The sequence below is a fragment of the Staurois parvus genome, unplaced genomic scaffold (assembly GCF_062004578.1).
Source record: "Staurois parvus isolate SC_StPar_1 unplaced genomic scaffold, SC_StPar_1.0 ptg004044l, whole genome shotgun sequence".
NCBI classification, from domain to species: Eukaryota; Metazoa; Chordata; class Amphibia; order Anura; family Ranidae; genus Staurois; species Staurois parvus.
This window is the reverse complement of record NW_028321839.1, coordinates 1-14768: the sequence shown is the minus strand read 5'-3', so window position 1 is coordinate 14768 and position 14768 is coordinate 1. Positions and strand designations below refer to the sequence as shown.

At 52.2% G+C, this 14768-nt stretch overlaps 1 protein-coding gene across 1 annotated transcript; it reads right to left on the bottom strand.

The window, feature by feature from the left end:
- Positions 1–4413: 4413 nt before the first annotated feature.
- Positions 4414–8842, bottom strand: LOC149427086 (adenine phosphoribosyltransferase-like). The gene is made up of 5 exons (XM_089668273.1): positions 8691–8842; positions 8279–8382; positions 7544–7677; positions 6192–6270; positions 4414–5122 (listed from the first exon to the last, which is right to left on the bottom strand). The coding sequence occupies exons 1-5, from the start codon at positions 8771–8773 to the stop codon at positions 4980–4982; spliced, it is 543 nt and encodes a 180-aa protein (XP_089524399.1). The 5' UTR covers positions 8774–8842; the 3' UTR covers positions 4414–4979.
- Positions 8843–14768: the final 5926 nt, after the last annotated feature.

The following is a 14768-nucleotide window of genomic DNA, read 5'->3' as shown; positions in this document are numbered from 1 at the left end:
GGGGGATATGATCTCCATGTATAATACATAAGGGGGATATGATCTCCATGTATAATACATAAGGGGGGATATGATCTCCACGTATAATACATAAGGGGGGATATGATCTCCACGTATAATACATAAGGGGGGATATGATCTCCACGTATAATACATAAGGGGGGGATATGATCACTACGTATAATACATAAGGGGGGATATGATCTCCACGTATAATACATAAGGGGGGGATATGATCTCCACGTATAATACATAAGGGGGTGATGTGATCACCATGTATAATACATAAGGGGGGATATGATCTCCATGTATAATACATAAGGGGGGGATATGATCTCCATGTATAATACATAAGGGGGGATATGATCTCCATGTATAATACATAAGGGAGGATATGATCTCCATGTATAATACATAAGGGGGGGATATGATCTCCATGTATAATACATAAGGGGGGGATATGATCTCCATGTATAATACATAAGGGGGGGATATGATCTCCATGTATAATACATAAGGGGGGGATATGATCTCCACGTATAATACATAAGGGGGGATATGATCTCCACGTATAATACATAAGGGGGGGATATGATCTCCACGTATTATACATAAGGGGGAATATGATCTCCACGTATAATACATAAGGGGGGATATGATCTCCACGTATAATACATAAGGGGGGGATATGATCTCCACGTATTATACATAAGGGGGATATGATCTCCACGTATAATACATAAGGGGGGATATGATCTCCACGTATAATACATAAGGGGGGGATATGATCTCCACGTATAATACATAAGGGGATATGATCTCCACGTATAATACATAAGGGGGGATATGATCTCCACGTATAATACATAAGGGGGGGGGATATGATCTCCATGTATAATACATAAGGGGGGATATGATCTCCACGTATAATACATAAGGGGGGGATATGATCTCCATGTATAATACATAAGGGGGGATATGATCTCCACGTATAATACATAAGGGGGGATATGATCTCCACGTATAATACATAAGGGGGGGGGGGATATGATCTCCACGTATAATACATAAGGGGGGATATGATCTCCACGTATAATACATAAGGGGGGATATGATCTCCATGTATAATACATAAGGGGGGATATGATCTCCACGTATAATACATAAGGGGGGATATGATCTCCACGTATAATACATAAGGGGGGATATGATCTCCACGTATAATACATAAGGGGGATATGATCTCCACGTATAATACATAAGGGGGGGATATGATCACCACGTATAATACATAAGGGGGGATATGATCTCCATGTATAATACATAAGGGGGGATATGATCTCCACGTATAATACATAAGGGGGGGATATGATCTCCATGTATAATACATAAGGGGGGATATGATCTCCATGTATAATACATAAGGGGGGGATATGATCACCATGTATAATACATAAGGGGGGATATGATCTCCATGTATAATACATAAGGGGGGATATGATCTCCATGTATAATACATAAGGGGGGGGGGATATGATCTCCATGTATAATACATAAGGGGGATATGATCTCCATGTATAATACATAAGGGGGGATATGATCTCCATGTATAATACATAAGGGGGGATATGATCTCCATGTATAATACATAAGGGGGGGGGGATATGATCTCCATGTATAATACATCAGTGGTTCATATAGTGAACTCGGTGTAGTTATTCCCCCTGAGGTCATCACAGAGGACAAGGGGGCGCTCTTTACGTCTGGAGGAAAAGAAATGTCATCTCCAAACACGGAAAGGTTTCTTCACAGTAAGAGCTGAGAATGTGGAATAGACTCCCTCCAGAGGTGGTTGTGGACAGCTCAGTGGGTTGCTGTAGGAAAGTCCTGGATTCTTTCTTGGATACACAGAATATAGCTGGATATAACATTTATAGGGATTATTGATCCCGGGAATATCCGATTATTGATCCAGGGAATATCCGATTGCCTCTCGGGGGATCAGGAAGGAATGTTTCCCTGCAGGAGGAGATCGGATCGTGCTTTGCTGGGTGTCTGTCTTTCTCTGGATCAACTGTGGGTGTAGGATTATATATATATTTTTTTTAATGATTGAACTGGATGGACTTTTGACTTTTTTCAACCAGACTATGTAACGTGTGACAGGGCTGTGTAAATCTTCAGGACTGGATGGATAGAAATACAAATAATTTGGTAGATTGATCAGCCATTTTCCTGTATTTCAGCTACAAGCTAAACAATGGAAATGCAGTACATCTGTGTGACATGTTCATTTCCCAGCAGCTTTGTCTGCCCCACCGGACTTCTCCCTGCTGGACTACAGAACCTCCCCCCACTATATGATGATCAGGGACGGTGCTCTGCAGTCCAGCAGGACAACAGTGATACGGGTTAGCGTGCGATAGATTTCCATTGTGTGTGCGACGCAGAGTATGATGTCATGTGGCTCATCTCAGGCCTCTGCTGTACGGCGTTCCCCTCGTCTTCCCCCAGGATCTCAGGGAAGAGTTGTTTTGTAACAGAAGAGCAGAATATGAAACTTGGAGCCCACAAACGTTTGTTACCCTGTAGAGCCCAGGAGCATGATGGGAAATTACCTTGTTAGCCCACAACCAAGTTTGTTACAGGATATCACCACTAGGGGCCAACAATATGACTGTAAAGGGCCCCAATGGGTTGGGAGAGAAGGGGGGGGGGTCTATCTTGACTCAAATTCCAACCTATAGGTAGTTCTGAAATGGTCCCGTTAGTTCTGAAATGGTTCCTATGGATTCTGGATGATAGAGCCACAAATATCGATGAATGATTTATTGTCTCCAGTCTTACATTCATGGACATCATTGGATACAATAAGAAAACTTCAAGTAATAGAGAACAAAGTTGAATCATCTCCAGCCAGTGTAAGGCTCACACCGCCCTGCGGGAGGCGCTCCATTCCTCCATTGATTGGCCGCCTGCTCTGGACAGGCTCATACAATAGCTCGCATGATTGGTTGACACTTCATAGAATGCGGGATTTGGGATGTAATGCACAGAAGTGAGGATTTCCCAGAACAGAATGAACATAAAACGGTCCCCAGACCCGGAGACGAGTCGGTAGCAGCACTTCTGAGCCGTGTATTGTGAGCTCCAATTACTGAACGGTGCCGGTTACCTGTACTGATTGCCCAAAAATACTGTCTGCCTGGCTGCAATTATTTGAGTACAAATCTAGTTCACGGCTTTTGGCTGGAATCAGATCTCCAAGTTGTAGTTTGTTTGGTCCAAACGATTTCCTTCATCAGGACCTGCAGCTTCGGCTCCGTACAATACATGGCGCCGTGGTGTGGCAGCGGGATGGGGATTCCCTCTGCAGGCTCAGCCATTCACAAGAAGCTTCACATTTTATGACTAAATACAAGACCTCCTCTGATTGGCTGAGGTGGAGGTTGTGATGTCACCCACCTGCCAATCAGAGGAAGCCTTGTATTCAGAGATCTGTTAAATGGGAACTGCCACACAGATTGAATTTGAACGATTCCTGCAGACGTTCGATCATTTTATAGTACATATCGGGCATTTCCTGGTGGAGTCTGCAATGCTCAGGTGACCTTCATCCCAGCCTAAACTTGTCCCCTCCCCCTCATCACACCCATGCCGACTAACCTGTGCCAGGTAGATGTGTATACTTACCTATTTTCAGGTCGCTCCACTCATGGGAGCCGGTTTCCCTGTATCAGTCAGCAGCAGCTGCAGGGGAGAGGAGGGAGCACTGACACCAGATTGGCTACAGGAGCCAACAGGTAATTCTCAGCCATTGTTGGCGCTCCCTCCTCTCCCCTGCAGCCACTGTTGGCTGACACAGAGGATCATGTAACCAGACCAGAGGTGCCTGAAGACAGGCGAGTTTATCTTTCATACACAGGTTAGTCAGCAGAGGTGTTAGGAGGGGGAGGGGACAGTTTCAAGAATAGTTCAGGTCATCCCAAAATTCGACTGTATTGATAGGCCGATGTTTACAAGGAAGAGAGCCAGAGGTCAGCACCTGATACATTCTTCTTGGGCCCCTCCCAGGCAGGAGATACTCGACTCACCTTTCCTACTCTCCACCACTGGTCACACGGGGTCCTTCCAGGGCCCAAGGAGACGCCGGGGTCCTTCCAGGGCCCAAGGAGACGCCGGGGCCTTCCAGGGACCAAGGAGACGCCGGGGTCCTTCCAGGGACCAAGGAGACGCCGCGTCCTTCCAGGGACCAAGGAGACGCCGGGGTCCTTCCAGGGCCCAGGGAGCATGCAACTCATTCACCTTTTTCATAACACTGGGGATTGGCCCTTGCGGTCACATGGGGGTGGAGACTGGAACAACTCGGAGGGTTTTAGGCCCGACACATGAACAGCGTATGGAGAAGGAAAGGAGAGTAAATGGTGATTTAATTGACTCCAATAGATTGTCAAAGCGAGATTTGCCGCATGTCTAGCAGCCATGACTCTCAACGCAGCACTGGGGACTTAAGCAGGCAATCTCCATCACATGGGGATGTGGAGGAAACCTTTAACTCCGAGACAGCTCCGCCCACAATAACTGGGACTTCTAGGGAGTGGAGGGTGGACAAGGTGGTGCAGGAGAAGGAATGAATGGGGGAGGGGTTGCCATAGGCATGGTTTGTAGTGGGATATGTAAAGTTCAAATCTGTTGCATCAGCTGACTTTGAGCCGTCGTACAAAAGATCGCTCACAGCTGAAGAGACCACAGACCGCTTGCCACGGGAACCAGATCCCTCCGTCTCGATATTTGCCTTGCCATACATGCGGGGGATGGTGGCAGAGATATCCCGATGCATCGTCATCATTTCCCTTCAGATTATTTTCACGCATAAGAATCAGTAATACTGAAGTTCCCATTTCCGGCTTCCATCATATACCCAGCCGTGTATGAGGCGGTCAGGTCCTCGTAGTTCCGGGACCCCCAGCAGTCCCTCCTCAGTCATACTGGATCAGGGAGTGGACTCGGTGCGGTTGGAGCTTCTCTGCGCCTCTCAAGGATTTCAGCTCAATCAGCACCAAACAGCTCAGGATCTCGGCGTGTTTCCGTTGCAGGAGGTCACATGCGGCTTTCATGGTTCCTGCAAAGAATTAAATGTTTTCAGTCATTCACATTATTCGTCATCGAAGGGGAGAGGAGGCACAAATGAGCCGTACAGCTTCAGGGACATGGATGCCTTATGTCCACACTGTGCACCTGCTGGATTCCGGGGAATCTCCATTGTTCTTCCAGTCCTGAACTTCCGGGAGGATCCGTGAATGGAAGAGAGTCAGAATATGGACAGGATTCCTCCATTCACAGATCACAGCACTGAAAGGACTTGGAAGAAGGGAGGAGTGCGGGGGAAGAGGATGGGGGGGGGGGTACCTTCATGTACCTATACAAAACTACAAACTACTCACTGAAACAAAACCTTAACAAAAAAAAAAAATTCTGAAATCAAGCCCTTCCCCCAGTCGCCGCCAACAGTCACCTGACATGGCGCTATTTTACTTACTGTCCTTAGAATGGCAGTGATGGCCCAGGTGTAGCCTAATGCTTTTATAACAGCTTTCCACTGCAAACATCTCAGAGCAGCCGGGAGAACGTTCAGATTCACATACACCGTCCCTGCGCCCCTCAGCCACCCCGCTCCGTCCCTGCGCCCCTCAGCCACCCCACCCCTGCGCCCCGCCCCTTCCCTGCGCCCCTCAGCCAGCCCGCTCCGTCCCTGCGCCCCTCAGCCAGCCCGCTCCGTCCCTGCGCCCCTCAGCCAGCCCGTTCCCGCCTGCGCCCCTCATCCAGCACTCTACGCCTGCGCCCCTCATCCAGCCCGTTTCCGCCTGCACCCCTCATCCAGCACTCTCCGCCTGCACCCCTCATCCAGCACTCTCCGCCTGCACCCCTCATCCAGCACTCTCCGCCTGCACCCCTCATCCAGCCCTCTCCGCCTGCACTCCCCATCCAGCCTGTTCCCGCCTGCACTCCCCATCCAGCCTGTTCCCGCCTGCACTCCCCATCCAGCCTGTTCCCGCCTGCACTCCCCATCCAGCACTCTCTGCCAGCACTCCCCAGGCACCCCGTCCCCGCCTGCACTCCCCAGGCACCCCGTCCCCGCCTGCACTCCCCATCCAGCACATGATCAGTAGAGCTCAGAGCAAGTTCCGTACCTCCTGTAGCCAGCAGATCATCAATGATGACAACTTTCTGTCCCGGATCCACAGCATCCGACTGAATTTCAATCTCTGCCTGAAGAAAGATCGAACAATTTATTGTGGCAAACCATCGCAGGCTCAGGGAAGATTTTGTGTTTATAACAGCAGACAAAATAAAAAATGCAGAAATATGAAAAGTAAAATCGAATATTTTAAATGTAGCACTTCCAGCCAGCGGATGGCGAGCCGCAAACACAAAGCACCACATTTCATTCATAGAAAGAGAACAGCAAGAGAGATCAGACTACACACCAATCTGTCCAATCCACCGCGGGGATCCATACACATGATATACACTACCAGGTGAGATATATATATTCTGTATACACAAAGTATATACTGTAGAGATTTTAGTACAGATCATCCGATGAGCTGACTGCAGAGTGGGAGGTTTGCAGATTGTCAGCTCCCAGGATCAGGGCCTCCTCACCCTCTTGTATTGTTCTGTATTGTCTCCCGTTATATTGTAAAGCGCTGAGCAAACTGTTGGCACCATAAATCCTGTATAGTACTAAAGGGAAGGGCAGTGCTGGACCCCCTGGGGGGGGGGGGGGGGGGGGTTTGGTCATCTACTGATATCAGAGTAGTTGGCCATAAACTCTGCAGTTTCCTCAGTTTGTAGCTGAATGAATCGGAGACGGAAGAGTTCAACTTTCAGATATCAATGTATTTCGATATAAAGCGCGGTCCCGGGAGGACGTCATATTACAATAGGCCAGGTGGGAAGGGGTTAAAGACGACTGATGAAGGACAATTGTTTTCGGCTCTGCGACAGTCTAATGATACAAAGACATTCCTACCTGTAAATTGTAGATACATCTCATGAAACGCCGATATATTACCGTCACATACAGGATACGGGACTCTGTCTGTACTGCCCGGGGTGGGGGAATGGGGGATGGGGGAAGGGGGGATGGGGGATGGGGGAAGGGGTGGGGATTTTTCCACATTTTCCACGTCTATGATAGGATATATAAGATGTATTCATACAACTTTCAGGCTGTATTTTTATACCCGTGATGAAGGGATCAATTCCTGGCCCCCGAAACATGTCTCTGTGAAAGTCTTTTATCTGAACATATATAGGTACAGATTTCTGATTGGTTACCTCCCAGTGTGACTCTTCCATCTCAGATTCATACAAGTTGGGGGGGAGGGGAGGGGATGAGGGGGGTAAGGTGTAATTAAAAATTAAACACAATAAGAAGGTAAAAACTCCATCTGATCATCAGTTGTATCATGTTGTTCCAGAATTTGCCTTCTAAGCAGCACCTATAGGGGGCGCTCCATTCCAAACTGATACGCACCTTTCCATACTCCAGGGTGTAGGACACGGACTCGGTGGGTCCAGGAAGTTTTCCCTTTTTCCGAATCAATACGAAGCCAATTCCCAGTCTCTGTGCCAAGACCGGACCGAACAGGAAACCACGAGAGTCCAGACCTGGAGGAAAACGAGGTGACGTCCTCAGACTCCGCCCACTACAAACCCACCATCGTCATCTAAATGAGAGGCTGCAGCCGCGGTAGAGGAGAGGGTCAGAGGCCGCGGTACAGGAGAGGGTCAGAGGCCGCGGTACAGGAGAGGGTCAGAGGCCGCGGTACAGGAGAGGGTCAGAGGCCGCGGTACAGGAGAGGGTCAGAGGCCGCGGTACAGGAGAGGGTCAGAGGCCGCGGTACAGGAGAGGGTCAGAGGCCGCGGTACAGGAGAGGGTCAGAGGCCGCACGCGCCTTGTAGGAGGCGGTCAGAGGCGGCACGCGTGTTGTAGGAGACGGTCAGAGGCGGCACGCGTGTTGTAGGAGACGGTCAGAGGCGGCACGCGCGTTGTAGGCGTTGCAGACCGGAGACAGATTACATGAGAGGGATAGAAATCACGGCTATAACAGGGCAGTAGGGAACAGTCTAGTATCTGCAGGGGCCCCGAGGGCCACACAAAAAGGACCCAAAGGCTGCAGGTTGGTGCTCTAACCAATTGGGTGTAATTGGGAGGGTCAAAGCTCCTCCCACATTCTGTGTTCAGCCAATACCCAGTCGGCTCTCTTACCGGCGATCACATCCACCTGGGGGAAGTTCCTCTGTAAGTGGCTCTCAAACAGATCGATGGCGGAGCGCAGAGCCTCAGGGTCCTTCAGGATCGGAGTGATGTCTCTGCAGAGGACAGGAACTGCATTACCGGCCAATCCCATCAAGGGGGGGGGGGGTCCTGATACTGTGGGAGGGGGCTCCTCTGACATGGGGGGGCTCCTGATACTAGGGGAAAAGGGGGGATCCTGATACTGGGGGGGCTCCTGATGCTGGGGGGGAAAGGGGGCTCCTCTGACATGGGGGGGCTCCTATGACATGGGGGGGGCTCCTGATACTAGGGGAAAAGGGGGGATCCTGATACTGGGGGGGCTCCTGATGCTGGGGGGAGGGCTCTCTGACCTGGGGGGATGGGGATCTCTGACTCTCCTCACCGGAAGGTGACCCCGGGGGAGGGGTAGTCGGGGAATTCTCGCACCGATCGGTACAGCACCGCCTGCCTCTCCTCATCGTTCATGGTCGTCACGTGGCGTCCCGTCCTCTAGAAGGACCGGAGGTGATGTCAGCGCGGAAACCGGAAATAGGCGGGGCGTAGCCGGAGACGAGGGTCGGGCTGCAGATTGGAGCTCCACTTTTGACAGGAAACATGTGACCTCCACTTTGTTATATTAGTTTGTTTTCAAAAATGGAGGAGTGGAGCTCCGGGAGGCAAATTACTAGTTCTGGTATGATGAAGATAGGGGGTGGGGTCGGGGGTGTAGTGGACGGGGCACTGATAGGGGGAGGTTCTATCAGTAGATAGAGGAGAGGATACAGGGGGGGTTCCGGGTGTAATATTATTATTGCAGGGTGACAGTGTCAGAGGTATGGAATGTGGGGGGAGGGGCACAGTGCCAGAGGTATTGAGGGGTGCAGTATCAGAGGTATTGGGGGGATGGGGTACACTGTCAGAGATATTGGGGGGAGGGGGTGCAGTATCAGAGGTATTGGGGGGAGGGCCCAGTGGCAGCGGTATTGAGGGGTGCAGTATCAGAGGTATTGGGGGGAGGGGGTGCAGTGTCAGAGGTATTGGGGGGAGGGCCCAGTGGCAGCGGTATTGAGGGGTGCAGTATCAGAGGTATTGGGGGGAGGGGGCGCAGTGTCAGAGGTATTGGGGGGATGGGGCGCAGTGTCAGAGGTATTGGGGGGAGGGGGTGCAGTGTCAGAGGTATTGGGGGGTGCAGTGTCAGAGGTATTGGGGGGAGGGCCCAGTGGCAGCCGTATTGAGGGGCACAGTATCAGAGGTATTGGGGGGAGGGGGTGCAGTGTCAGAGGTATTGGGGGGATGGGGCGCAGTGTCAGAGGTATAGTGGGGAGGAGGTGCAGTGTCAGAGGTATTGGGGGAGGAGGTGCAGTGTCAGAGGTATAGTGGGGAGGGGGTGCAGTGTCAGAGGTATTGGGGGGAGGGTGTGCAGTGTCAGAGGTATTGGGGGGATGGGGCGCAGTGTCAGAGGTATTGGGGGGAGGGGGCGCAGTGTCAGAGGTATTGGGGGGATGGGGCGCAGTGTCAGAGGTATTGGGGGGAGGGGGTGCAGTGTCAGAGGTATTGGGGGGCGCAGTGTCAGAGGTATTGGGGGGAGGGGGCGCAGTGTCAGAGGTATTGGGGGGAGGGGGCGCAGTGTCAGAGGTATTGGGGGGATGGGGCGCAGTGTCAGAGGTATTGGGGGGAGGGGGTGCAGTGTCAGAGGTATTGGGGGGTGCAGTGTCAGAGGTATTGGGGGGAGGGCCCAGTGGCAGCGGTATTGAGGGGTGCAGTATCAGAGGTATTGGGGGGATGGGGCGCACTGTCAGAGGTATTGGGGGGATGGGGCGCAGTGTCAGAGGTATAGTGGGGAGGGGGCGCAGTGTCAGAGGTATTGGGGGGATGGGGCGCAGTGTCAGAGGTATAGTGGGGAGGGGGCGCAGTGTCAGAGGTATTGGGGGGATGGGGCGCAGTGTCAGAGGTATTGGGGGAGGAGGTGCAGTGTCAGAGGTATAGTGGGGAGGGGGCGCAGTGTCAGAGGTATTGGGGGGAGGGGGCGCAGTGTCAGAGGTATTGGGGGGAGGGGGCGCAGTGTCAGAGGTATTGGGGGGAGGGGGCGCAGTGTCAGAGGTATTGGGGGGAGGGGGTGCAGGGTCAGAGGTATTGGGGGAGGGGCGCAGCGTCATTCGCTCGGTAACCCCACCCCCTCTCCTGGACACCACAATGGAACTGGCTGGTTTCAGGTGAATTCTCTCATTCTGAGGCCCCACCAGCCCCTCCCGCGCCATTGGAATAATAGTACTCTGAACAGCAGTTTCATCCAATCAGAGGGAGGGGGTGGAGTCAGCTGTGTGACCACAATGGCGGGACACAACTCCACCATCACATTTTTTGGTAAATTGAAGCTGAACTTCTCTCAGTCAACATTTTTAATCCTTATATTGCCAGAATCAGTAAAATTAGAAAGTTTCAGATTTATTGGCTTAAAGTTTGTTTTTTTACATTTCTTCAGTTACTTCCTGGTTTCCATGCCTAGGCAAATGATGATTATTATTATACAGGATTTATGGCGCCAACAGTTTGCTCAGCGCTTTACAAAATAACAGAAGAGAATACAGCAACAATACAAGAGGGTGAGGTGGCCCTGATCCCAGGAGCTTACAATCTAGGAGGGAGGGGCTAGTGGTACAAAAGGTAATAACTGTGGGGGATGGGCTGGTGGGAGGAGTAGAAGATTCCATTATTAGCTGAGGGCAGGATAGGCTTCCCTGAAGAGATCGGTTTTCAGTGATTGCCTAAAAGTGAGCAGAGTAGGCGATAGTCTGATAGATTGGGGTAGAGAGTTCCAGAGGATGGGGAAGCTCTGAAGAAGTCCTGGAGACAAGCATGGGAGGAGGAGACAAGGGTGCTAGAGAGTAGGAGGTCTTGCGAGGAGCGGGAGGACGGTTTGGGTGATATTTAAAGACAAGATTGGTGATGTAATTTGGGGCGGAGTTATAAATGGCTTTATACATTGTTAGCGTTTTGAATTTTATCCATTGGGAAACTGGGAGCCAGTGGAGGGATTGGCAGAGAGGGGTGGAGGACACTGAGTGGAGGGATTGGCAGAGGGGGGTGGAGGACACTGAGTGGAGGCCAGTGGAGGGATTGGCAGAGAGGGATGGAGGACACTGAGTGGAGGCCAGTGGAGGGATTGGCAGAGGGGGGTGGAGGACACTGAGTGGAGGGATTGGCAGAGAGGGGTGGAGGACACTGAGTGGAGGGATTGGCAGAGAGGGGTGGAGGACACTGAGTGGAGGGATTGGCAGAGGGGGGGTGGAGGACACTGAGTGGAGGCCAGTGGAGGGATTGGCAGAGGGGGGTGGAGGACACTGAGTGGAGGGATTGGCAGAGGGGGGTGGAGGACACTGAGTGGAGGCCAGTGGAGGGATTGGCAGAGAGGGGTGGAGGACACTGAGTGGAGGGATTGGCAGAGGGGGGTGGAGGACACTGAGTGGAGGCCAGTGGAGGGATTGGCAGAGAGGGATGGAGGACACTGAGTGGAGGCCAGTGGAGGGATTGGCAGAGGGGGGTGGATGACACTGAATGGAGGGATTGGCAGAGGGGGGTGGAGGACACTGAGTGGAGGGATTGGCAGAGGGGGGTGGAGGACACTGAGTGGAGGGATTGGCAGAGGGGGGTGGAGGACACTGAGTGGAGGGATTGGCAGAGGGGGGTGGAGGACACTGAGTGGAGGGATTGGCAGAGGGGGGTGGAGGACACTGAGTGGAGGGATTGGCAGAGGGGGGTGGAGGACACTGAGTGGAGGGATTGGCAGAGGGGGGTGGAGGACACTGAGTGGAGGGATTGGCAGAGGGGGGTGGAGGACACTGAATGGAGGCCAGTGGAGGGATTGGCAGAGAGGGGTGGAGGACACTGAATGGAGGGATTGGCAGAGGGGGGTGGAGGACACTGAGTGGAGGGATTGGCAGAGGGGGGTGGAGGACACTGAATGGAGGCCAGTGGAGGGATTGGCAGAGGGGGGTGGAGGACACTGAGTGGAGGGATTGGCAGAGGGGGGTGGAGGACACTGAGTGGAGGGATTGGCAGAGGGGGGTGGAGGACACTGAATGGAGGGATTGGCAGAGGGGGGTGGAGGACACTGAATGGAGGCCAGTGGAGGGATTGGCAGAGAGGGGTGGAGGACACTGAATGGAGGGATTGGCAGAGGGGGGTGGAGGACACTGAGTGGAGGGATTGGCAGAGGGGGGTGGAGGACACTGAATGGAGGCCAGTGGAGGGATTGGCAGAGGGGGGTGGAGGACACTGAATGGAGGGATTGGCAGAGGGGGGTGGAGGACACTGAATGGAGGGATTGGCAGAGGGGGGTGGAGGACACTGAATGGAGGCCAGTGGAGGGATTGGCAGAGGGGGGTGGAGGACACTGAGTGGAGGCCAGTGGAGGGATTGGCAGAGAGGGGTGGAGGACACTGAATGGAGGGATTGGCAGAGGGGGGTGGAGGACACTGGATGGAGGCCAGTGGAGGGATTGGCAGAGAGGGGTGGAGGACACTGTCGGGGGGCGCGGGAAGACTAGGAGCTCGGTTTTGGAGAAGTTCAGTTTAAGGAAGTGGAGGAACATCCAGTCTGATATGTCGTTCAGTAGGCTTGTGATTTGGGCGGAGACTGAGGGGTTGAGAGATAGATTTGTATGTCATCGGCATAGAAGAATGATAGCGGGTAGTTCAGGAGAGAAAGTAGAGTAGCCAGGAGGAGAAATCATCAAGAAAGCAGGACACGGGTCCAGGAGGCCGATAGATCACTGCAATCCGCAGAGAAATGGGAGAAAACAACCAGATGCAGCGAGTCTAGAAAGATTGAGAGGAGGGAGTGTTAGGGAGGACTTGAAAGGTGCTCAGCGGGAATAGAAGCAAACCATCCTCACCACCTTTGCGACCACTGTGTCTGTGTGAGTGGGTCCAAAGGAGGCCTCCATATGAAAGTGCTGCGGGGGGGGGGGTTTTGGAAAGCAGAATCTGCTGCTTGGAGCCAGGTCTCTAATTGCTAGTAGGTTAAGGGAGCGGGAGACAAAAAGGTCATGGACAGAGGTGAGCTTATTACAGACAGAGCGGGCATTCCAGAGCACACATGAAAAAGGGAGGGTGGTTTTTGGGAGCATGTGGACCAATATTAAATTGGAGGGGATTGCGGCTATTCCCAGAAGACAGGATGCCTGGTGTGGGGGTGAGATAGTGGAGGACCAGGGTTTGAGGAGATACCCCCAGAGGTTAGGAGAAGGAGGGTGAGGAAAGTAAGATGGGAGGGGATGTACACGAGCGCACACGCCTTCCAGTCCTGGTGTTTGGGCCAGCAGGAGAGTGAAGTATCAGCAGGAGAGGAGAGCAGTAGTAGGGAGATGGTAGCATTGAGGGGGAGATGTACACATTTCTGGTGGAGCAGAGGGGTAAAGAAGAGAGATTTTGGAAACGCAGGAAAAGTAATATGAAAAGGAGTAGAGGGGACATATTACAAAAAAGGTACACGGAGAGGGACTCAGACTTGTAGATGGTTCCCGGGGTGTTTGCTTGCAGTCTGTCCAGCATGCAGGAGAGTTTCTTGCATCTTCCTGCTGCTGGTGTTTAAACTGCTTCTTAGCACTCAATCAATGCAGCACCCCATCAGTGACTGCTTGCCGCCCCCCACACCCCCAAAAGTGATCTCCCCCCATAAGCTGGTCTAAATTTATGGGGAGATGGTCAAATGAGCGCTCTTCTCCGCCCCAATTAGGATCTGATAAGGATCACATGAATGGGGGGGGGGGGGGGGGGGGATGATTCTCAAGGAGACCAGAAACAGACTACAGTCATAAACGGGTGCAGCTAGAGGTGAGGACTGGTCAACATATACACAAATATAAATACACAGCACTCAGGCAATGCAGCACCATCAGTGACTGTGCCCCCCCCAAATCAGTGAATGAAAGGTCATACATCACAGGAGTCTTCCTGGGAGGGGCTTTCAGCTAAGCACACCCTCCTGCAAAGATGAATGTAGATTGTAAGCTCCCAGGATCAGGACCGTTTCCTCTTGTACCAAAATTGTATTGGCGCTATATAAATCCTGTCTAAACAAACATTAATCTGCCGTTACACAAGCTGGACATAAAACCACTTAAAGTTCCACTCACACTGTCAAAAAAAAAATAAGCTACAAAAACAGTTTCTGCTGACTTTAAAAACAGCCACTTACCTGTCCCTCGATCCCATGGTGAGTCCCCCGCAGCCCGTTTCACCAGCCGTCCTGTATTCCAGGCGTCGGCATTTTCACAAGTGCTGCACTTCCTGAATGGCCCCCTAGCCTTCTGGGACCTGTCACGTGTCCCACAAAACTACAGAGAGGGGGCAGACACCTTCTGCTTCCAATCAGAAGTGGGAGCAGGTACCTATCAAATACAGGTACCTGCTCCCCCCCCCCCCCAAAAGGTGCCAATCCTTAAAGCAGAACTTTCCTTTTGGGTGGAGCTCCGCTTTAA

Excerpts from the sequence above, each read along its gene's own strand:
- LOC149427086 (XM_089668273.1), bottom strand. The coding sequence starts at position 8,773 with ATGAACGATGAGGAGAGGCAGGCGGTGCTGTACCGATCGGTGCGAGAA. Across the intron at positions 8,383-8,690 it reads TCCCCCGGGGTCACCTTCCG|AGACATCACTCCGATCCTGA; the intron begins GTGAGGAGAGTC and ends TGTCCTCTGCAG. Across the intron at positions 6,271-7,543 it reads ACACCCTGGAGTATGGAAAG|GCAGAGATTGAAATTCAGTC; the intron begins GTGCGTATCAGT and ends ATCTTTCTTCAG.